This window comes from Scophthalmus maximus, chromosome 8 (genome assembly GCF_022379125.1).
Source record: "Scophthalmus maximus strain ysfricsl-2021 chromosome 8, ASM2237912v1, whole genome shotgun sequence".
NCBI classification, from domain to species: domain Eukaryota; kingdom Metazoa; phylum Chordata; class Actinopteri; order Pleuronectiformes; family Scophthalmidae; genus Scophthalmus; species Scophthalmus maximus.
Genome location: NC_061522.1, coordinates 8,795,049 through 8,818,945, shown reverse-complemented (window position 1 = coordinate 8,818,945; position 23,897 = coordinate 8,795,049). Strand labels below are relative to the sequence as shown.

The following is a 23,897-nucleotide window of genomic DNA, read 5'->3' as shown; positions in this document are numbered from 1 at the left end:
TACGCACGGTGAAAGGGTGGAGCACTGAACAGAGGCCCCTCTAGCCCAGACTTGAAAAGGCATTCTTTCATCACTGCTAATCTCCCAAACATAAACATGAGAGCATCCACACAGTCTCTCTCTCTCTCTCAGGGCCAAAGGGGTGACCCTCCCATGACTGGAGATGAGGGACTGTGCGTGCTTCTGGCTGGCTGGCTGACGTGTGTGTGTGTGTGTGTGTGTGTGTCAGGAAGCGTTTGACCAACTACTATCAATCAACATCTCAGTTTTATAACAGTTGTTTGTGAAGAAGGGTTTTTTTTGTGGGAGAAAGAGGGTGACTGTGAGTGTGTGTGCATGCCTGTTTATGATTGTGAAGGATGTGTGTGCGTGGCATGTGCTGCTGCTGGGTAAAATCCAGGCTCCAAACCAGGGCGCGACCCGACATGTGAGACGGTCTCATCCGCAACAACCGTCAATTAGTAATTTTTTTTCACGATAAACGTGTAAACCATAATTGCATGTGGTTTCAACAGTAAAAATTATGTCATGAGCACCTAATTCTCTGATACGGGGACAAAGGGTTATTTGATATGGTGTGACAATCAAGTTACCTTATGCGGAGAAAAAAATTTGGGCAGGGAGAAATGGAAACTGAATCACCTGGGAATGGCATGCCGGGTTTTCGGGGAGTTATAGGGAGGCCGAGACGTGAAACAGCACAAGGTGCACGGCACTGGGCGTGCGCTCTTTTCTATAATGGGGACACTTATTTCTCATGACTGTATGGCTGGTGTGAAATAAGCTCAGCTCACATGACTCACATGACTCACATGACACACACACACACACACACACACACACACACACACACACACACACACACACACACACACACACACACACACACACACACACACACACACACACACACACACACACACACACACACACACACACACACACACACACACACACACACACACACATCCAAGCTTGTACAGTACACTACACCATTCCCTGTGTACAAGCCAAAGCGGTTTTTGCAAAGCGTTTAAAAGATAAGGCCAGTAAGTTAATGCAGACGTACTGCCATAATCCAGCCCCCCCCCCCATCTCCCCTCTGAACCCCCCCCCCCTCTCTCCGCTCTCCCTAACAGCTTCTCTGCACTTCAGCTGCGTATCTGTGACAGATTAGGGCAGATCACCGAGGATTACCTCCACCAGACACAGCCTCTACACGCTGACCATAGACACCCCCTCAGCGCAGAGTGGGCGGAAGACGGATTTTAAATTTAAAATTGAATCACTGATTTTATTCACCAGTGTTTTTTTTCTGTATCAGTCCATATTTACAAAAGGTAGGAAAGGTTACAATAATAATTGCCCTTCATCCACACTGTACAGGAGTTGATGTATTTGCTGGGAGGGCGCATGATGCCCCGGCACCTGTCGTTTCCTTTGGGATGCTGCTGCCGAATGAATATAGGTCAGACCTCATTTTGTGTTTTTATTTGCATTTGATTGCTGAATACAAAAGGTGTCTACAGTCCCCAAAATATTTGCTAATGATCACCCTTTATTAAAAAGATTAGCAGCACTCGGTACCCAAAGCCAAATATCTCACAGAGAAATCATTATTTTCTTTTTCTTTGTTCCAGACTGAACAACTTCATTTTCCTACGGTGTATATCTAAGCATCCTCCGGTGGTCTCTGCCGGTACTGCACAAAGGGAGGGGGAAAATGTGGAAACGTGCACTTGAAGGGGTTTATCTCATGGATTTGATGTGGGTGTGAGATTAAATGAGTCTGATATCTTACCACTGTTTAATGCTTTTGGACATTTTCAGGGCAAATTTCCACACATGAAATGCGTTTGAAATTAGGGCAAATTTTTGCCAAACTTTCAGGAGTTGTCCGCTGTTACAGTCCAGAGAGAATATTTCACTCATTTACATTAAAAGAGAGCTTGAATAAATGAGCAAGATCCTTTATCCCCCCCAATAGAACTACAGCACTTGACAGCATTGATCTTGTTTATGATCAATAATATATGGACGTAATTATACAGTGTTTGTAATAGGTCCATGTCAAATGCACCTCGGTTTTATAAGACAAAGTTTTTATTCCTTTTCTAATAAAGAGACTATTTTATCCTCAAAATACCTCCTCATGTGTCACTGAATTTAACCAAAGAGATCAGAGGAAATTCCAGTGTTGTTAATTCACAGTTGATATGTTGATATATATATATATATATATATATATATATATATATATGTTTTCTCCGACTGATATATAAGAACTGATTTTGAAAATGCTTAAAATGCAAAATCTTAAATAATAATAATAATTAAAAAAACAGCAAAGCAAATCCCTACTCAGTCTTTAATCTGTGTTTAGATGGCTGGAAACAAAACGACATGTGCACGTGTGTGTGTGTGAGTGAAGATGGCGCAGGTGTGTGCGAGATAGGCGGAGGGGGGTCCGAGACCCCACCTGGACTCAGAACAAGCGGGGGGACCGACTGGGGACGCGGACACTACACAACACACACTACAAAGGGCTGGCGGGGGCGAGGTGCGCGTACGCCATAACACAGCCAAAGTCCCATTGTTCTACTCCCGTTTCATCTCTCCTCCTTCTCTCCAAATATTTGGAGGAACGCTCCGAATAACATACTGGTACCGAGAATATTGCACTCTGTATATTGTTGGAAGGAACTTCGGCAGTCTGAGTTTTTCGCTCTTCAAAGACGCTCACTTTGTTTTGTTTGGGTTTTGTTTGCGCCTGTATTCGAATTGTGTGCCGTGATTTCGTGGATATCTCATTGTTCCGCATTTGAGATTGTTGGACAGAGAAGCGCCCACTGGCTCATTTATTTTCATTGCATCATGTGACTCATTGTAATTGCAGCACACTGGGGGAAAAAAAGCAGGCTGAAATGATGCAAAAGATAAAAACTGGCTCCTGTTTCCCACTGCCACTGCTGGGGAGCTGTTGGTGAGAGAAGTTTCGTTCTCCTTCATCGTTACAGTTTCAATAAGACTGTTCCTATATCGGCTCGCAGGGTGCACATTTCCATACCGGGGCCAATGGGAAGTCAATGATTAAAAAGATAAGACCAAAGCTTTGCATCAGAGTTCAAAAACACAGAGCTGAAAGTGTTGAGCCGGGCTATTAATCATGTGATCAATGGGAGATGAGCGTGAAGCTCGACAATGCGGGGGGACGGCATCATCTTATAGGGTTGTTTGATGGCCCTTTCCCGGGGACCCCAACACTGATTGGGCCCTGAGGGTGCCCTGCGGCCCTGCCCCGTCACCGGGGCCTGACTGACAGCTCTAATGAAGCCTGCCATCGTCGGGCAAGGGACCGCTCCAGAGCAGGCACCGAACTTCAATCGGCCTGTGTGACGTCCAAAGAGTTTTGATTTCTCAGCAGTGGTGAGGGGGTAAAAAAAGAGACCCCTATGGGAGACAGGCAGCCCCGGTCTGCCTTTGAATATTTCTCCGTTTACCGCATGTCAGTTCTCAGTGTTGGAGATGCGCAGAGGAGAAACGTAGGGGGGGCGGCTGTGGTGAATTTTTCATAGGAGAAAAGAGAAGGGAGGAAAAAGAAAAAGCACAAGTGGGCCCACAGTCCCGTCGGATTATGTTTGGATGCTGTCATACGAACGCAGACTTTTTCTTTTTGTGTAGCTGTCATGGTGCCAGTTTACAATCACACGGGCTTTTTCAAGCAAAGTTTGGTGTTTTAGTGCTGCGTTTTTACCTGATAAGAGGAAAAACATGTCAGGTAACTTTCTGCACAGTTAGGATGGATGGAGAAGCTGCGACTATCAGTGCTCTCGCCGTCTGTCTCGCTCTCACATCCACACACACATCCTTTCCCATTGCGATGGAGGGATATTGAAGAGCAGTGAAACCTCAGAAGACTCATTCTCACTTTGTTCTATTATTCACCATCTCTGGCTTCAGAACTCTCTAGGATCTCCATGGGGTTACTCCATCCTGATGGAAAGACTCCTGCGCTGCTCAGAGCCTGTTTACTCCTTGGCCCCGGCCCCGCGGAGTATACAACCAGTCCCTTCATTCCCATGCTCACATCAGAGCCGTCAAAAATAAATCAAAAACAGACTGGTACAAGCCATTTGTTAATCGCGTGTTCGCTGGCACTTTTTGAAAACATTTGCTGAATCAAAGCGCGTCATACCGGAGATTGGCAGCCCACTTCGAGCAGCGATGATGACATTCTGGCGAACGTCATCAACACAATTTACTCTGCTGTACACCGTCTTCCTTTTGTTCTTTTCAGTCAGCGCGGATCTTTAGCCACTATGATACAATATGATCCGCTCGAAGAATGCTCATTTGTACCAGCATAAATAGTTATTTGAAAGATAAAAGCAAACATGTTTGTTTTTTGTTTGTGTTTTTTTCCGCTTCTCAACTCCCCAAAGGCATTTATGAGCACTTTGGTAATAAGGACCAGAGAAGGATTTAGCTGAAGAAGAGGAGCAGGGGATGCTTTGATGTACTCTTAGATTAAGTGAAGTCTACAGCGATGTCTACAAAAATACACACAGTGTATACACTGAGCTCGGGTAGACGGATTCCTCTCTGCTGGCCCTTCCTCTCTGGTCCCAAACCACCACAGCATGAAAGACAGTTTGTATGCTCTGTGGTAGCAGGAGACTTGTATGGACCTTGTCGACAGCTTTAGATGAACCATTCCCCAAAGAAACACAAGCTGGGAAGATTTTTTTTCTCTCCCCCCTCGCAAACTTGTTTTTCTCCGCTGCCCAGAAATTCCTACCAACAAAAAAAATGTCTAAACTTTTAAAAAGACTGGGTTCAGACTTAATTTGATTTTTGATATATTGCTCTGCTTAAAAGAGATTTAGCAACGGGGCAAAGCTCTGGAGACGAGCTTTGCCCAAGCGACTCGACACAGTGCCAGTGTTTGAATCAGAGGACGACTCGGAGAAATAAGAGAGGGGGAGAACAAATTGACAGAGAGAATGATTTTGTAAGTTGTTATGAAACAGTCAGGGTTTTTCAATTTCTTTTAGAGTTTTCACTTTTATGTCACATTTTAAACATTGGCCATAGTGTGATGTTAAAATGAATCTGACCTCGTCATATTTTTTGTATTGTGAGTAATTGGTAAGCAGAAAGCATAGCCAGCTGGCCAGTGGGTTTTAGACCAGGACACAGGCGTCTCAGTAATAACATACAGAAAACAGGTTTAAAGAAAAACAACACGGAGGCATTTTCTTAAGAAAACAATGTTTGGCACAGCGTGACTGCTATGATTCCCTCTCTGCTGTGGTGCTATTTGTATTTGTTTATGGTGTTAATGAAAGGTTGCATGAATAATTTAACACAAACAAAGCATGTCATTTCAAATTAGCAGCAGCGCCACAAACACACGAGGGGGCTCCACCGCATGCGGTGCACACTCTGCTGGTCTGATACTGACCTCTACTGGACTGCTCCGCAGCCAAACGCAGGATTGTTACCAAATCAAAACTCAACGTTTATCTGAAACACCTCCACAGCGTTCATCATTCAGTTAGTCATAAAAAAAGTACTTTCTACCAACATTTATGTTGATTTACAACTAAACTTGTATATTCAGTTTACATGTTAACATGACCACCATAATCTTAATTTTGCCCATATTTGAGAGTTTTAAAAATGTGACATAAGAACAAAACACATTTTTTTATCAGACAATATGTACTGAAAAAATAACCCTTTTAGTGTCCAGTGATGGATCAAGTATAATGTTTCTATAATATAGACTCTGAAACATATAGTCACATTTCTGTGTTGCAGTTTCTTGTGATTTGGATTCCATACTGTATATGCCTATGAAATAAATCTGGATTTAATATTGCGTATAGCTCAACCTCATAATCAGATTTCTATTCACTTATCAGTCTCAGCAAGGTGCCTTCCGGTAATGCGGCAGCCTGCAAATAATGATTATTTTGATCATCAATTAATATACTAATTATTTGCTTGATAACTGGAATTTGTAAAATAATGAAAATAATGAGAAATGCCCACCAGTTTCCCAGAGCCAAATGAGTCATCTTCAAACGTGATACTATATTTTCTGACCCCATTTTTAAACAGCTACTCTTCACAAGTGAGATACTTGAATAAGCAAATGTATGGTATTTGATGATTCTTGCTGATTACTCTATCGACTGAAACAATAGATTTTTTTAAAACTAATTGTCATTTATCAACCGCTCTACTTTTCAGTCAATTCTAAATTATCATGACCAATGATCATAATCATGTAGGAGTTGATAAAATACTATTCAATGAAATGCAGTGTCAGTTTGATGGTTAGTTTAAAGTCAGGCAGTTAAAATTTGATGTGATATGTATCTCAGAGTTTAATGAACTTTATCCCACTCTCTTGCTTTCAGCCACACACAGAACTGTGATGTCCTTATTGACAACAAAACAAACCTTTTCCCTTTTTCGACCCCCGACAAGTTGAGGAAGGCCCTCTCTCGCTCCATCTCTACTTTTTAAATACCCACCCCCCTCTTCCCTCCTCTGCCACCCCCATGCTCACACACATTCACACACCCCACCAGCACTGCCACCCCACTCGGCTCAATTAACACTGCGGGTCCAAGGGTGTGAATTATTTAGCGATGAATTATTAATAAATAATAACAAAGGCAGCTCGGGGGAGATGCGGCCCGGTCAATTAAGGGAGAAGGGAAAAGTGAAGGCAAGCGGCAGGGGGTTGGAGTCAGGGGATCTGCGGTTGATCTGATCTGCGCCTCATCATTATCGCCGCCCGTCAGACACAATTACCTCTGCTGCGTGCTCCCTGGCACTTCAAACAACAGCCCGTCCCACTGACTCCGACAGGCCTCCACTTACCTCTGCTCAGCAACCACACACACAAACACACGCATACACACAAGCTTGGATATACTAATCGTATATTGTAAAATGGCCATCAAGAATACATTCTTATGACTGGCAAGGGTCTGAATATCATCCCATCAGGACAACTCAAATAGCAGCTCAGGTCAGTAGATCAACTACTATTCTAGATCAGCAAGTAAGGCAGTGCCAGAATTATACCCTGCCTAGAATTTATATATTAGATCAAAGCCGATGCGATTGACTTTTCTGACAGTGGGTTTTGTGAAGCCCAGTGAAAGCTTCCCCCTTACCACTAACAAACCTTATTTCGGGGCAGTGCTCACTCTTCCAGCCCCAAGCACAGTTTGCTCACAGCAGGAATGAATGTTGACTAGTAGCCAGTTAGCATTGCTGTGTGTGTGTGTGTGTGTGTGTGTGTGTGTGTGTGTGTGTGTGTGTGTGTGTGTGTGTGTGTGTGTGTGCGTGTATAGAGAGAGAGAGAGAGAGAGAGAGAGAGAGAGAGAGAGAGAGAGAGAGAGAGAGAGAGAGAGAGAGAGAGAGAGAGAGAGAGCCTTTAACCAAAACAATAAAAAGTAAATGGCAGAAGAAGAAGCCCTTTAGTGTCACAGAGGCCTCTGGTCAGGTAACTGTGATGACACAGCCCACTGAGTGACAGACTGCAGGTACTGTACAGTCTAAATGAAAGATTATACCGCAGCCTTTTGGATTTTTTTTCTTTTGGATTGTCCGTCATATTAACTCAGATTGATTTGACTTTGAGTTCTCCACAGGCTTTTGATATTCAGGCTTTTGATATTAAAAATTCTGGGTTTACTAAGCCTGAGTGCCTCTGTGTGCAGGGCGGTCTTCTCAACACAAACAAACACAAGTGCAGGGAACTTTATTTTTTAATAGTAAAAATAAACTGTGAATTAAATTGTTTTGAAAATATATAATTCTTCTTGTATATGATGTTATTGACGTAATTTTAATCAATCATCTGAAACTCTCCTCGTGCTCCTGATGATGCAAACTATATTCTGATGATATTTTCAGAAACAGTACTTTTTTTTTTGCCATCTTAGCTTAAACATATTCAGAGCATCTGCGTGTTTCATGCCACAAGATGGTGCCAAATATCCAGACGGTGTAACCCTCGTGAGTGCCGCACTTAGACTTTTCCTATTAATCAAACAGAAAGAATTCAACAAACGTTTTGGTAGATTTGTTTGTAGCAAAAAAGAGAAAATGTGTTTTCTGTTGTGATTATTTACCTTGTATGAGTTCAGTGGTGAACATGAAAAAAAGTTTTATTTTTGTGGGCTTTATTCATTGTGCATTATGATTTTGTAATACTAGCCCAAGACCTCCAGATGGCAGCCTGATCACAAGTTCAACAATGAAACGATGTAGATGAGTAGCCTCATCGAGTCCATATTACTGCTGTCATACACTGGAATAAATAATATTCCATTAAAGTTACAACAAATCCATACTATAGTTTAGTACAGAGGCTTCCAAATGGGAGGTCGGGGCCTCCTGAGAGGTCGAGAGACACTAAGGGCGGGCAGCCCAAGATGAGTTCCAGAAAAAAAAGCAGTTACACTTAAAATAAAACCATGCAAATAAAAAGATTTTTTGTAAAATTGTTTTTGTCCACCCAAATGTCTCCTAAGGTGATTATGACTGATTAGCGACAGCATCAGTTTACAGCAGCACAGGAAATCATCCTTTGCATGCTTCAAACAAACAAGGGGATAATGGGGGTCAAAAGTCTCTGGCACTGTTATTTTTTGGGGTCAGGGGTTTGGATAGTTTGGGAAACCTTGGTGTAGTATATCATCTATACTTCTCAATGAAGATAGTGTTTGTGAAATGCTTAATTCTCAAAAACGTGATAAGACAATACACATCTAAGTAGAATAATGTAAGTTTTCAATGAAAAGTGGTCTATAAATGAAATTTATCAGGTTTGCATCTTAGTAATTAACCATCAAAAAACCTCTGTACAAGCAGATTTTATTATTAGAGTGCATCAGAGTGTCAATGGCGTAAAGCACACTGGCCAACTAGAAAAAAACGAAACTTGGCACAATTCCCATTAATAAATTCATTCAGCAGGATAGCTGATGCAGTCTTGTGGCTAGTATGAGAGGATAAATCTAGCAGCAGGGTGATGATAATGGCTGTGCTGAAAAAAGATCAGTAACTGGGCAGAAGATTTTGTCTGTACTTTCATTAGTCTCTATCGAAAGTAAAGCTGGCAAGTGATGACTGACGCTCATTAGAGTAATACTAATACACAGATGTTTAGTCATATGCCAACTTAATCGTGTATATCAATCAGGCAGCATATTTTTTTCTATAGTGCCTCAGTAAAATGTTGAATACATTTAAATTTAAAGAAACAAGAAATAAAAAAATGAAAACAACTTCCTTACCGAGCACATATTGATTGCATCAAGCCTTTCTGTCATCCCTCTAGGTCTTCTCTCTGGGAGTATTGATGACTTTTCGCAAATCTTTCCGGATTCATTGCCCTAGTGGGTTAAAGGATAAGTGTAAGGAAGTTGGAAAAAGGCTGCACAAACAGATTTTATTGCAGTTTAGCAATACAAATGTTCAATAAAGTCGCCACAAGGTGTGGAAACAAGCGTTTTTTAAAGAAGCATGTTCAAAGCAGTTGTCCCGTTTTATTGGCCCTAAAAGGTAGTTGTTGGGCTCAATACAGATCATATTAACCAGGCTCAGTTCACAATCTGCATAGCTTATCTATAATATGTTGAAATATTAATGAACAGACTGCAGTCAACAGAATCGGTGTAATTTTCCAGATTGGCATTTTGACTGGCCATACTTGAGAATGAGGGCCATGAGCAAATTACTCCTTTAATGAAAACAGAGCTGAAGGTTTCATTGATTAGTTTGGAGGCAAGGAACTAATAAGGCCATATCCATCAATCAGGGAAGGATTGGATTTGGGTGAAAACTCAAGTTATCAATCAGAATGATTTAGTAGAAATAATTATGCACGCAGATGCCAATAAACATAAAGCATATGTAAATTAAAACTGTGACCTATGCGAATATCAAAGAAAAAGTAGAACTTAAAAAAGAAGAAATTATTAATTCATCATATTAAATAATGATGGTATGGTCAGTCTAGTTCTTCCCAAAACCCAGATCCAAGGCTCAGGGCAATAGTTAACTTTCCTCAAAACAGCATATCATTTTGAAGAAAATATTACTCTCGTCATTATTACAGCCCAAATACAGAATTAAATGGTATTTTGGAGAAATTTATTCTTGAGTTAAAGGAGTGAGTTTAACGGTAATGAGTAGTGTAAGGGATTACAATTTGATATTCAACTATGCTTTTGTGCTTCCAACATTTTTGGGGTTTAGAATTGTTGCCTTCTTACCAGGAGTTGGATGGGAGGGTGGATATAAACATATTGTCTTGCAGCTCCTTCTTCACACCGAGTGAGAGCCTTGTCCAATCTATATCAGCTTGGCAGCTCAGGGGCTGAAGTGAGAGCAATGTTAACAGTTACTACTGATTGCATCTGCTCCTGCATGATAAGTAAAGACATTTAATTGTTTAAGTAATTTAACAACATTTGTCAGGTAATTTGTGCATTCCAACACAGTTGATTATAGAGAAAACATGGAATGTAAAAGCACACCTAAAGGCGTGGTAACTCAGCAAAAGTGCATATAGACTGGGTTGATTAAGCAAAACTTATTTTGATGGAGAGAAATTCCCCTGAACCTGAGCACAACCTGCCCAACTTGTGAGCACAACACAGACACACTGAGCACTTTAGTTGGAACCCCTGTGTACACCTGCTTATGCTTGCAATTATGCAATCAGCCAATCATGTGGAAGCAGTGTTATGCATAAAATCAAGCAGATACACATGTGAAGCTTCAGATGATGTTCACATCAAATATCGGAGTCTGGAAATTTGTGATTCTCAGTGACAAATGCATATTGCTACACGTGTATTGTTGCTGACCCTGTATATCTTTTTATGGCCACAATTGACCAACTTCTAACGGCTACTTCCAGCACGATGATGCACCATGTCACAAAGCAAAAGTCTTCTCAAGCTGGTTCTACGAACAATGAGTTGAATGTACTTCAATGGCGACAGCAATAACGTTAGCCACCTGCTAGTTTGCTAAATTGTTTGCCTCTTTGGTTTCCCATAATGCTGATGGCAATGTTAGGACTAGCTTCCATGTTGTTGTTCTTGTTGTTGCCTGGCAGCCATGTGCTCGCCAACTAGCACACCTTGAACAAGGCGTAACCACAAGCTCGTGAGTTCCATTTGAAGGCAGCAGTTGCTTTAAGTAAATATTGCTTTTAGCTAATTAGATCTCAACAAAAAAAAACCAAGATGGCCGAGCCGGCTAGCTGTTGCAGTCTATGCTAGCTGCGGCCGACTTTTGCGCTTGTTTATTTAATGATGTTCGAATGCTACAACACAGGGCACAGGCGATAATGTCGCCCACGCGATAGCAAACTCACCTGTCTCGCCGTAGGCTACTGTAACTTGAGCTGAAGACAAAGCAACGGTAGAAAATGTGAGTGACGTGCGCACAAGGTCCCGAGGGGAAGTTCGGCACGGTGCCTGAAGGGTCCTCCGGCCTTATGTTGTCAGCTAACCTGTCCATATATATATATATATATATAGTTGGTGTCACCTATTAAACGGGCCCCCGCCAAATAAACACCACGCACCGGCTCCTGTGTGGCGCCTTTAGCCACCAGTGCTCCTCGGTGTGCCGTGATTTGGTTATAGAACGTGCCCTCATGTTGTCGGACAAGGGAGTGGGACGTGGTTCTGCTCCGCCCGCTGTCGGTTCCCTGTCCCGCCGGCAGGTTCGTGCAGAACAGCCCAACGGGGAGGAGGAGGGGGGGAGAAGGAGGGGGGAGAAGAAGGAGGGGGTTAAAGGAAACTGGAGTCTGTCACGGACCGCGCATGTTGTCAGGAGGAAGTGGTGTGCAGCTCCGTCTGTGCCTCCCCCCCTCCCCGTCCCGGAGCCACCGTCACGTCTGTTGTTCTTCCCGCACCCATACGACGGCTCGTCTTCGTCGGGCAGCGCCGAGCTCTCCGGGTCTCTTCCGTGTCTCCCGCGGGAATGCCCCGACGACGACAACAACACGGCTGAACAACGGCGAACGGCTGGACGATGGCTTCCGTGCGGATGGTGCGCAAAGTTGCGGCGAGACTTTGGGGAAGTGTTCGCCCTCTTCCCCGCGGCCCCCCGAGCGCCCGGCCGCCCGCGTCTCTCCACCGGGTAAAGGAATCACTCACTCGAGTCGTCCGCTTCAATTCGCCGTTGGTGTTCGTTCGTTGTGCCCGCGCGCAACTGTTTTGGGTTCGATGATCTGACTTCCTGCTTCGTGGACACCGTAGTTGTGGTTGGCTATGCGATTTTGGAGCGCTGCTCAGAGGTCGTAGAGCCGCAACAGTTAATCGATTAATCGATTAGGAGTCGACTATTTTGTTAATTGATTAATTCGTTAGTAGTAGTGCTGGTGAAAACAAAATGTCAATTTCAATATTTGAATATTTTTCTGGTTTCTTTGCTCCTCTGTGACCGTAAACTAAATGTCTTTGGTGTGTGGACAAAAACCAAAAAATAGCATCTCATGATGTGTTTGGAAAACACTATTGACATGTTTCACCATTTCACGACGTTTTATGAACAAAACAACTAATCGATTAGTCGATGAAATAATCAACAGATTAATCGATAATGAAAATAGTCGTAAGTTGCAGCCCTACAAGATTTTTTTCTTTTTTTTTCAGTTGTCTTAAATCACTTGAGTGGTTCTCTCTGATCTCTCTCTCTTCTGCACATCTCTCTCCTTCTGTGTCCGGTACATTTCCATTCACGGATTTCAGAAATGATTCAAGTGCATTACCCGGCTCCACAGGGGGGTTTGTGTATATAGTCTAAACACATGAGTGATCAAAACCGCTTGCCCAGAGAAGTGTGCAGGACTGCCCATCAATGAACATTATCTCATCACTATGCACTAAAGCAGTGCTCATTCAATCACTCCCCAGAGAAAGCTGCTCAGTCAGCCATTTGGAGCAGGAGGAGGCTGCTAAATATGCCTATAAACTTTAAGTAGGACTCGCTTCACTCGACAACATCACTGACATTGCTGTACTCTTCATCGTGTTCTGCAGAAAGGTCAATATCTCATTGTGACATATTGTGCTTCATCATGTACTTGCCTGAAAATATAGTTCACTAAAAAATCACAGAGTCTAAGATGCTGGGAATATGTCTCAATCAGCTGTTGAGTGTAGTGTCAGAAGGGAAATGCTGCGTCAAGTGAAAACCCACATTGCATCAAAGCGATCACCATGAGGTTTTTGTGGTGTGCCTCTACCCACACTGTTATGTAACATGGGCTGTTAAATTGGCCGTTTTGTGTTACCTACATTTTATTGTTCATGGTATCGCCCACTGCGAGGACTTGCAGAGGTCAGCTGAGTCGTCGTGAGCCGGCCCGATCCCAACTGGACACCTCAAGTATCTGACAGTGCAGGGAGGAGACGGCACAATGCAGAGTGAGTGAAAATGGCAGTCTCGTGGATTGGGGGGGAAAAACCGCACACAATCGTTGTGTCTGGTAGGCAAGCTGTCATGACTCACTCCCACATTCAAGAATGGCTAAGATGAGTTCTATTTTTAGACTTGAACATATGTAAAACCAGAGCAGCAGTATGCCTCTTTACAAATGACCTACTATATATATGTTCTTACAGCTACCAACAAACCCCATTTAGCCCTCTAATGCTACATACACACTTGAACACAATTATCATTTCACCAAAGGATCTCATCTTAATATTTGGTATATTCCAACCTAGTCATATTTTCACCAAAATGCAGTTAAAGGGGCAGTAGGAGTAGAAAGTGATGGGAAAGATGAAATAGGGATTTTAGTGAGTATAGGTGAAAACTATACAATACAAATGAAAGATATGAAAAAACAAATATTTGCAATATGTAACCACAAGTTATGCAGCTGTGCAGTTTGTGCAAAGTAACCAAGTAATAAAGTATGAGACTGTTTCTTATAAGGTGTGTAAATGAACCAACTTCAATTGAAATTAAATTCCCAGTTAACTCAAGAGAGTCCCTAACTCCAGGGTGTGATTCCCTTTCAGCAGACACGATTTAGATGATGGCTTAAGTTGTTTGAGATATAATCTTTTGTCGGTAGCTTGGGTAATTGTCATATTTCTTTTATACCACGTTTGAAATAGCCATTACCCAATAAGAGTCCACAGAAGACTCTTAACACCATCGTCTGCAATTATATTTGTACTGCCTCCAGCAAAAGATTGTGAACCTATAGGGAGTTTGGCTTTCATAACAGAAAGTAATGGCCCTTTCAGATATTTTTTTTTCTTCTCTTCAACAAGCAATCAACAATACTATAATACTATACAGGTAAAAATGTGGTGATGCGGCTTGAAATCCTACTATGCAGGGAAAGAGTGCTGGGAGAAATTTAAATGACCTGCAGTATTCTCAATGCAGACTGCTGAAACAGAGTTTGCTCTGCAGCAACTGCTGATTTTTCATTGCCTGTGTTGTGTAACAGTAACATATGAAAAGGAACAGTTTGTTTCCTTCCTGAGTCCGATGAAAGGATATACATTCCTTATATTTTTGTTACATGTAAGATATCAGTTTCTTCTCTGATCATCCAGTATTAAAAGTTTCTGGAGGCTAAACAGGATGTATAAGGAGGAACTGGGGGGAAAATTCCCTGTTGACATTTTTTTTGATTTGATGGCAAATCAATAAATCTGCATTAAACTGTATAAGTAAAGAATGTAGTGACAACTCTGCACACTGTGAAAACAGTATTCTATACAGAGTTGTATAGGAACAGATCCCTATTTCGTAACTTGGAAACCGGCCCCATCATCCACTTCTTTTTTATATTAGACATGAACTCATTTGGTTTCATTTTTGCATATCAGCAGTGGAGGCCGTGTTCATCAGATAAAAAAATCACGGAGTAGCAAAGTTTAATCACGGTACGAGAGGAGAGTTGACCAACATCACAATAGCGGAGGATCTGTGGAAGAGCAAAAGTGCCGATTTGGCAACATTTCAGATTTTAAACCTGAATGCCAAAAGGGTAACTTACTAGCATTCATTCGGCATTCTGCAAACGTTGTGTGATGGCATCTGAGGGTAACACCTCTAATCTGCACACAGACCTTCCAGTGAACCACGAGAGTGAGGCAGCCTGAAACCAAATGTATCAAATAAAGATCAAAGTAAGCGCTCTACAGATATTGAGCCCGTTGTTAAATGTCCAGTGTAATCGATAACCTCTGTCGAAGTATTCCACGCCGCTGCTTCCCTAATCTCTTCACAATTATAGTTGACATTTTTGGATGTGCTGAAATAAGGACATTTAGCCTGAAATAGAGGCCATTGTCTGATATTCCGCCGAAAACTTGAACCCTAAAATGTTGTTTCTCCGACATCTGCTCTCTTGCATCTTTCATTGTATGGACTGACATTGTACTATAAAGACGGACAAAGTTTCAGTCGAGCGAGCCAGACTGCTTGTTTCTCAGGGTCAGCTACAGAGGCAGTTGGGGCAAATTAGAATAAGACTGAACTCCTGTGGGATGCACATGGACATCACCACCCTGAGAGAGTCTCTCAGATTTGTGTTTCAGACTTGCAGATGTCAAGGTCTTGAGCTGTGGACCAGTGCTGCTCAATGAGGAAGAGTCCTCAACAGAGTACCACGATGAGTTCAGACCCCCATTTATACCTCATATCAACTCTTTCATTATCGTCCTATAGTGATTAAGAAACATATAACTGCAACACCCTTACTTCATGTCATACAATACATGTCTCCACCCCTGTGTTTCCTTTCAGCTTCCCTTCCACTACCTGTCCTGTAAGTAGTTCTTAATCCAACAATTAAGTTATGCATTGTGCTTCTTGTCCTGATGTGACCTTGCGATGAATCATTGCCTCTTGTTGCGTGACCAAAGGGGAAATATGATTCACTTGAAGCTGGCAGAGGCCAAGTTGTTGTGGCAGGTTCGATTCAGGAATGGAATATTAGTTGTTTTTTTTGCTTTTCAAAGAATCAGGTTTTTTTTGCTACTTTGAAGTTTGTGGGATTTAGTGGCGTCTAGCATTGAGGTTGCAGATTGCAACCAGCTGAATACACCTCCGGCGTCCGGAGAACTTCAGAGCTGTTTTCAGACATGAACTCTGGAAAATGTCCAGAAAAGAGTCGGATGCGTTCACACCAACAGGAAAATGTATGGAACACTCTGTGTAAAAGAATAGTAAAAAGTAAAAGAACACTCTTTTACTGACACTAACCCTCTTCACATGGCACATCCATTTGGAAAGTTGTCAGAAAAACAAAGTTGGACCTGCTCGACTGAAGTCAATCTACAAATTCCTATCATGCAATTAAATGAATTGAATCTGGCTTTTGATTTGAGAGTAACACTGTGTAAACACAGTTTGATGTTTTTTATCCTTTTTTGTCCCTTGGCAGATAATTCTTTTGTTTTTGTCATTTTCCCCTGTTTGTACTTTGAATGTGAGTGTTATCAAACATATTATTTGTGACATTTTGGATGAAATGTGCAGTACAAAGCCGAACCCTGTGTCTCTGCTACCTTCATGCCGTCGTCAGCATCCCACTCTTATTTTCCCTTTGTGCGTCCAACCTGAGTGGATCATTAACTGGATAACAGAAAACAAATGCTTCGGTGCGAATCATTTTCATGGTAGGAGTGCCGGCTCTTCTGAGTCATGACGACGTCGGCAGGGAATAATTCAATTTCTCTTCCCGGCAGCCTTCTTTCCCCCCAGCCTTTAGGCCAGTTTGATGCATGCATACATTGTCCCGTTCCTCCTGTTTCAAGTCGTGCCTGCAAGATATCGTAAACCATGCAGTTGTGATTGCACGTGTCAATATCCCTTTGCAATGGGGTATCCAACCTGTGGTGAGAGGAGGAGGTGGAGATAGAGTCTAGAAGCAACAAGCCATCACTCAGTTGTGACAGGATTCATAATTGAAGTGACCTGCTGGGAGACTGCAGGGAAAATGAGGCTGCTTGTCACCAACATCACCCTGATCATTGCTCGAGCAGGAAGCCAAGACATGCGTCTGCCGCAGAAGAGGGAGATGGCAGTTTGTCACGGCTCCATTTTCACACCTCATCTTTTCTTTCTCTCCGCTTTCCCTGTTGGGATGCCATAAATAAGATATATCCACAGATCAAGGGGTAAATATACCTCGAGCGGATTGTATCATTTGGTGCTGAGGAGCGGCTGTGCAGCATTTTGTTCCCTGCAACTCCCGAAAAATGCGTGAAGGACAATGGATAGACGGCGACTACCCTTCACCCTGAATATTGATTAGTTGAGTAATTGGGAAGTTTTGTATCGATACGCAGACAGATGTGAGGTTAGTCATCAAGCGGAGCGGAGCGGCCCACTCCTTTCCGCAGGCTGCTTGTGTGTGTCTTGTGACATGATGAGGGCGTGATTGGCCTTTTACTCGTGTGTGTTCGCCGTGTCTGGGCCTGTCGTAAGGGGTTTAGGTGTGTTCGTTTCTTTTTCCATGGGAATGGCCACAACGAAGCTCACGATTGTGTATGTAACGCTGAGATTGTGTTTACCATACATGTAATGTGTTGTGTGCAAGAGCATTTGTAACTGCCACATGCAGGTGAGAGAAGTAATAACACAAGGGCCAGGAGCCTGGCTTTGGAAAAAGAACCATTATTCATCATCACACGGCAGCATCGTCTGCCGCACTCTCCACACTCTGTTGATTCAGAATTGGATTGGTGTGTGTGTGTGTGTGTGCATTCAGCATATAAACTGCCTGGAGGCAGTCAGTTGTTGAATTGACTCCAGTCGCTGATCTTGTCAGCACACAACACACACACACACACACACACACACACACACACACACACACACACACACACACACACACACACACACACACACACACACACACACACTCCCCTTCAGTAAAGAGACAAATAGCCCGCCTAGCCCTTGATGTTAACCCGCAGTTCTTCGGTTTTCACATTAGCAGGGCAACAATGTGAAGTGTGCAAACGTCCCTCAGCTCACTCTTCCGCTGAACTACTTTGACATGAAGTGTTTGCTAATGAGAGTGACACAGTAGACGCATTTCATTGCCATGCATCCACCGAATATGTTGGCAGCCATTGCTGCACCACTCGGTTTGATGAAGACCTTATATGGGTGGGGCGGTAGGGGGGGTGGGTGGGGGCAAATGAGATGCTGTTCCAGGCTGTTAAACTTACTGATAATGGGATTCCTGTCTGGGGTCAACTAGCCAGTCACAGAATACTCACAGGTTGGCTGATAAAAAAAAAAGCTGATGGGAGCCTTTCGTGGACATATCGTTATAAGAGCTGCAACAGTTATGCGATTAATCTATTAGTAATCGTCAACTATTTTGATAATCGATAAATCAGTCCAAGTAGTTTTTCTGGGGGTGAATAGTCAAAATTCTCTGATTTCAGCTTCTTAAATATAAATATTTTTAGTTTTTTTTGGCTCCTCAGTGACAGTAAACTAAATATCTATGGTGTGGGGATAAATCAAAACATCATGTTGGAATTTGGGAAACACGATCAAATGTTTCACCATTTTATAACATTTGATGGACAACTCATCGATTTGTCGAGAATCTAATTAACAGATTAATCGATTATCAAAATAATCGTTAGTTGCAGCCCTAATCGTTATATGCGTTTATGTTTTCCAATATGCTGCGATATGAAATCTTTTATTTTACAGAATAAACAATGCAGAAAAGATCAATACAATGTAAACATAAATACACGTAGAAATTGTTATACACAAGTTAAGCTGTAATTTATCAAGCCTCAATTACATTTACAACAACAACCTAGGAATCCCTGCCAATATATGTATATCAGCTGATATATTGGTATCTGAATTTTTTTTTTTTTTTTACTTCCTAATTTTCTGCATCGGCCCCCAATAATCCATATCAGTCAGACTCTATAAGAAAGTATAAAATTTGTCAACTGTCAGAGATTTTTTTGCACCGTTTATGCCGTGGCAGCTTTTATGGTTTCAGATGTACAGTATGCCCCCTTGGATTTCATTCTTCACTGTTTTTATTTAATGGGGTTCTGCACTGATTTATGATTGGGCTCCGATGAAGTTTCGGGGGGCTCACAGGAGACCTGGTGGGCTGATGTGTGGGTGGCGAGGCTCTGTGCTGCTGTAAAACAACGACTGGAGATCTCACACTCGGCTTGAATTTGTCTCGTTGGGATCAATTTGTTTGGCTCTTCCGGGGTTATGCGGTATTTCTGCATTACTTCATTAGCACGCTAACAAAACCCTGGGGTACAAATTTGCTTGTGATCCTCAGGAAAAAAGAAAATGTGCATACCTGAGGATGTTTCACCGTCTGGCTCTGTGGCCACTAGACTGCTCTCTGTGTGTGGTTCTGGTTGCCAGTGAGACAGAACCTCTGGTCACATGGAGAGATAGGAACATTCCTTTTCCCCTCTGAGGCTCCCATTCCCAACCACTGGATTGTGAAGAACTGCGTATCGGGCCTCATCTTCGCCACTGTGCCTTCAGGCACGTCTGCTCTCTCAGCCCATAAACAACAATGGGCGGCTCCCTTGTTCCTCTTTATGTGATATTGACCGAACAAACTGGGTGGGGACACAGAGGCTGCCACAATTCAAATAGAAGCCCTCTGACTTTCAGCTAAACGAGAAAGGCTGTGGAGTAATCTATAGTTGAGCTTCCATATGGCTAATGTCCAGAGCCTTTGGCAAGAAACTGGAGGACGTAATATCATAAAGTAAAATGTGGCCCAATGCTGGAATAGCTCCATTGTACCACACCCCAGTGCCTTTGGATATTTAGTAGAAATATGAATTAGGCCCGAGGAATGCCAAGTGCAAGACAGAGAATAATGCTGTCTAGGATAACGAAGTGTTACCTACGGATGTATTGGAGGGAGAAAGCACTTTGTATTGAGACACCCGCCAGCATCAATGTAAATGAAACGTCACGCATCAGCGACAAAAAAAGGGCCGGTTTAATCTGCAGAGTCAAACTCGCTCGATCAGGAGAGGGAGGGAAAAGCATCTCGCAAGGCAGCAGCGACTGTAGTGGAAGACATTCATATGAGCGTATAAAAGCAATCTAATCTCAGAGCGGAGCCAAAGCATGGAAAGCCCTAAGTGAGTCCTCATTTCTCAGGAAGCTCCGGGTCTATTGACTCCCTCTACTGTCTGCTGACACTCATGACGAGGGGGGATGTACTTTTGAGCAAAGTGAACAAGCTTGTAAAACTTCATTCCTTTGTTTCATTATGACTTAATATCCTCCTGCCTCTCTGTGTTTCTTTCTCTGTTCAGGTTCAGCAGAGGCAGCCTCTACTTGGAAATTGCCAAGCTCTTTTCTACAGTACACTCCCACCATCCAGTGGTAATATTCTCTCACTACACCCACATGAAACCAAACTCCTACCGGACACTCGGCTGCCCTCCTAGGACTAAACACCAGATTCCCTCGCCCTCTTTGTGTTGCAGATGTGTCTTTGAAGTACAAATATGGCCGCTTGGTTCTGGAGGTCCCGTTGCCGTCCAGGAATGAGAAGTGTCTGTTCTTCCTCAGACCCATGCTGATGAGTGTGGGAGACCTGATCAAAGATCTGCAGAGAGAGGACCCTGGAGCGGCTGCTTCCATTTTCTCCAAGGGTATGACTCGCACAAAACTGGCTCGACCGCATTCTTCAGGTGTAGCCAAACCGCCTCAACCGCTGCTGGTTTTCGCGTGGCGGCCTGGTTTGTTAGTTCTAGTAAAGTAGCGCTGATGCCTGAATATGGCACGATGCCCGAAGAATGTCCTACTACAAATATCAACTCATTTTCGCCTCGACTGTCAATCAAGTGTAAAGGTTTCTAAAAGCTTATCTGCAACAGGGGTGATAAGCACTTTCACTCTACTTAACTATTTTTTTCTTTATACTACCTCATACTGCTAGTCTACTACTTTTGGAAGAAAATATTCTACTTTTCACTCAATTATCACAAAAGTTACTTTTGCAGATTCAGAATATTTATACACAATATTAAATGATTTTAGAAATGATGATGTATTATTATTATTATTATACATTAAACTACCCCACATTGTATGAGGTAATTGAAATTAGCCCCACTTCTACAGTAACAGCTGCAGCAAAAAAGGAGTGGTACATATGAAATAAATCAGTCAAAATAATCCCGTAAATTCTGATCCTATCCTGTAAATGGGCCGTTCTGAATAATGTAATAACTACATACCTCCAGCACAGGTACAATGGAGTTGGGTATCTATATCGATTTCCATAACTCCGCATGCCAGCTTGCATTTTAAGTGAGGGGTGTGAATCACAGTCTCTTAACTGGAAAGACGTGCTTTTTATTCTGTTGCCAAACTTATTGGTAGGATTTTATTATTTGGGGAACTACAACTACCAAGTACCTTTGTTTGAGCTGTAAATCACTCACTTCCTGAGGTTTGTGTAGCATACACAGGAGTGAGCCGTTTAGCATTTCATTGTATTCTTATTTGCATTTCATGTCTCCGTGTTTCGTGTTCATAAAAAAACCGTTTCTGCCGAGTGTTAGACGAAGTCATACGATGGCAGTAAAAGCTGGACATTTGTCTTCATCCGACAGATGGAGAGCATGTAGGCAGCACCACGCTCATAGACGCTCTGCTTGACAAGGACTTCCAGCTCGTCCTCAACGACGCAGTATATGATGTCAAAGCGCCTGAAAAGGGTATGAACCCAATCTCTCCCCAGCTGCAAATGATTCTCATTCTTCCTTCCTCTCGATTACACCTCGTCCTGCCGAGCAACAGCAGGCATGATCGGGCCGCGCGTGACTCATCTCGTCCATCTTGCCGTGCCCTCTCTGTTGCAGTGTGTACGTCCAGTGAGCACGTCATGGAGCTGGAGGACATGAAGCATGTCGTGCATCTGCTGCACACGGCGCTGCACATGCCGGAACACCACCTGCTGAAGGAGAGGGAGCTGCTGGAGAAACTGGACAACCTCAAACAGGAACTTACACCTCTGGAGAAGGTAGATGTCACATGTGTCAACATTTGAATGCTGTTTAACCCTTCTTCTTTTTTTGTATCTGTTGCCACATCCAGTTGACTGTTGATCTTTTTTTATTACGGTTTGTAAAGTGAGAGATGGCATATTTTGTCCTAATAGCTCTGCTGGACAAGCGTCTGTGAATTAGCCAGTAAAACATCTCCCTTTGGATTGTTGCCTGACAGATGAAGCAGCAGCTGTCCAACACAGCACAGTTCCACACCTCCAGGGTCGTCTGGACCGGCATGGCCCTGTTATCTGTGCAGGGTGGTGCTCTGGCCTGGCTCACCTGGTGGGTCTACTCGTGGGATGTAATGGAGCCCGTCACTTACTTCATCACCTACGCCACCAGCATCGGAGTCTTCGCCTACTACGTCCTCACCAAACAGGCAAGCCTAGCACACAACACATAACTCACCTCAGCTCTGTCCTATTACAGTTGCACACATTAAGTCATGGAGTTTAAAGGAATAGTTTGGGAAAGGCACACCGTTAAATTTGAAATCTGTCAAGTGATATGTGGTAGTGGTATTAATCTGCTCATCAACCTCTCACAAGAACGCAAATTATACAAAATATATTTCTAGGTTCAACCTTAAATTCAGTTCTACTAAGTCATTCCTGTTTACAAGTTTTTTTTCCTGCCCACATTAACAACAAGCCTGCTTTATTCTTTCCCTCAGGATTATGTGTACCCAGAGGTCAAAGACAGACAGTTCCTGCATTACTTTTATAAGGGAGCCAGCAGGAAACAATTCAGTGTGACAAAATACAACGAATTGAAGGAGGAACTGGCTCAGGTTGGTTGATGTGTTACATTTTTTGTTATCCCCCCTTTGGCTAAAATCTTAGCTCCAGATACAGACACTTAAGAGTTACGATCTACTTCACTGACATGTGACAAATGTAGGAAACACATAAACTGCAATTGTCAAAATGTTAGAATCTATTTCCATACTTAAAGAGGCGACAGACAACTTTTTTGCCCCTAGTGTTTCCAGGTGGTATTATTATTTGGTCACTGTCGTAGTAAGGACGCAGGTCATTTTCCTCCGAGCTCATGAGGAACTTGTCAAGACCACTTTGGTGCTCTCTACACGGAGTGAATGCCCGTCAGAGGTTCACTCTTGTTGTATCTCATTTTCTGTCACTCTCCGTCTTTGCCTGCTTTTGTTCCGCTGTCGAACACGACCAAGAGTTGACAGCCATACCAGCAGCTCTGTGAGGCTGATAATCATCACCCTCATAGTTTAGCACAGAATCATGCAGACACGAAAAAGGTTTGTTTCAAGAGGGCACAACTGTTAAAATGGTCAAATCCCAGTGAAATAATAATTGGTTTTGTGCGACTGTTTTCTGTGGCAGGTGGAGGAGGACCTGAGACGCCTGAAATACCCAACTCAACTTCAGCTGCCACTCGAACAGATCCTGCCAAAGCCTTGAGCGAAGTCAAGCCATGAAGAGTCGTCACTCACACCCACACGCAAGGAAGCAAAAAAAATATATATAATTCTGCTTTATTTTGATAATGGCCCCTTTTTACCAGGAATCCATGTCATGTCATTCTGTGTTCTGTTTACAATCTTGATAACGATGCCAATATCTTTGAGAACAATAATAACACCAAGGACTGTTGAAATAAAAAGTATTTCCCCAACATTGGGAGCATCTCCAGTCAGTGCAATGTCTGTTTATGGAAATCTCAATGATTTTGATGAAAGTAGACGGATAATACCCCTCTCTCTCTCTCTCTCTCTCTCTCTCTCTCTCTCTCTCTCTCTCT

The 23,897-nt window shown here is 42.8% G+C and overlaps 2 protein-coding genes across 8 annotated transcripts in view; one reads left to right on the top strand and one right to left on the bottom strand.

Annotated features, from left to right (window-relative positions):
- Positions 1-12,314, bottom strand: part of lef1 (lymphoid enhancer-binding factor 1) — a 91,196-nt gene extending 78,882 nt beyond the window's left edge. For 2 of the 7 annotated variants that reach the window (XM_035635934.2, XM_035635935.2), the window contains exons 1-3: positions 11,420-11,757; positions 10,308-10,411; positions 9,327-9,425 (exon numbers count right to left, since the gene is read on the bottom strand). In XM_035635934.2, coding sequence (XP_035491827.1) covers positions 9,327-9,346 — 20 coding nt within the window. In that variant the 5' untranslated portion in view covers positions 9,347-9,425; positions 10,308-10,411; positions 11,420-11,757. Of the gene's footprint in view, positions 1-9,326; positions 9,426-10,307; positions 10,412-11,419; positions 11,787-12,209 lie in introns of those variants that run through there. The other 5 variants (XM_035635929.2, XM_035635931.2, XM_035635930.2 and 2 more) reach the window with 5 other exon arrangements.
- Positions 11,938-23,788, top strand: LOC118311851 (calcium uniporter regulatory subunit MCUb, mitochondrial). The gene is made up of 8 exons (XM_035635938.2): positions 11,938-12,192; positions 20,379-20,448; positions 20,553-20,720; positions 21,687-21,791; positions 21,936-22,096; positions 22,300-22,503; positions 22,798-22,914; positions 23,480-23,788. Exons 1-8 carry the CDS (start codon positions 12,085-12,087, stop codon positions 23,555-23,557), a joined length of 1,011 nt encoding a protein of 336 aa, XP_035491831.1. The 5' UTR covers positions 11,938-12,084; the 3' UTR covers positions 23,558-23,788.
- Positions 23,789-23,897: the final 109 nt, after the last annotated feature.

Bases quoted from the DNA above. Each gene is read 5' to 3' on its own strand.
- LOC118311851 (XM_035635938.2), top strand. From the start codon at position 12,085: ATGGCTTCCGTGCGGATGGTGCGCAAAGTTGCGGCGAGACTTTGGGGA. The intron at 21,792-21,935 runs GTATGAACCCAA...TCTCTGTTGCAG, and splicing joins TGTCAAAGCGCCTGAAAAGG to TGTGTACGTCCAGTGAGCAC. The intron at 22,915-23,479 runs GTTGGTTGATGT...TTTCTGTGGCAG, and splicing joins TGAAGGAGGAACTGGCTCAG to GTGGAGGAGGACCTGAGACG.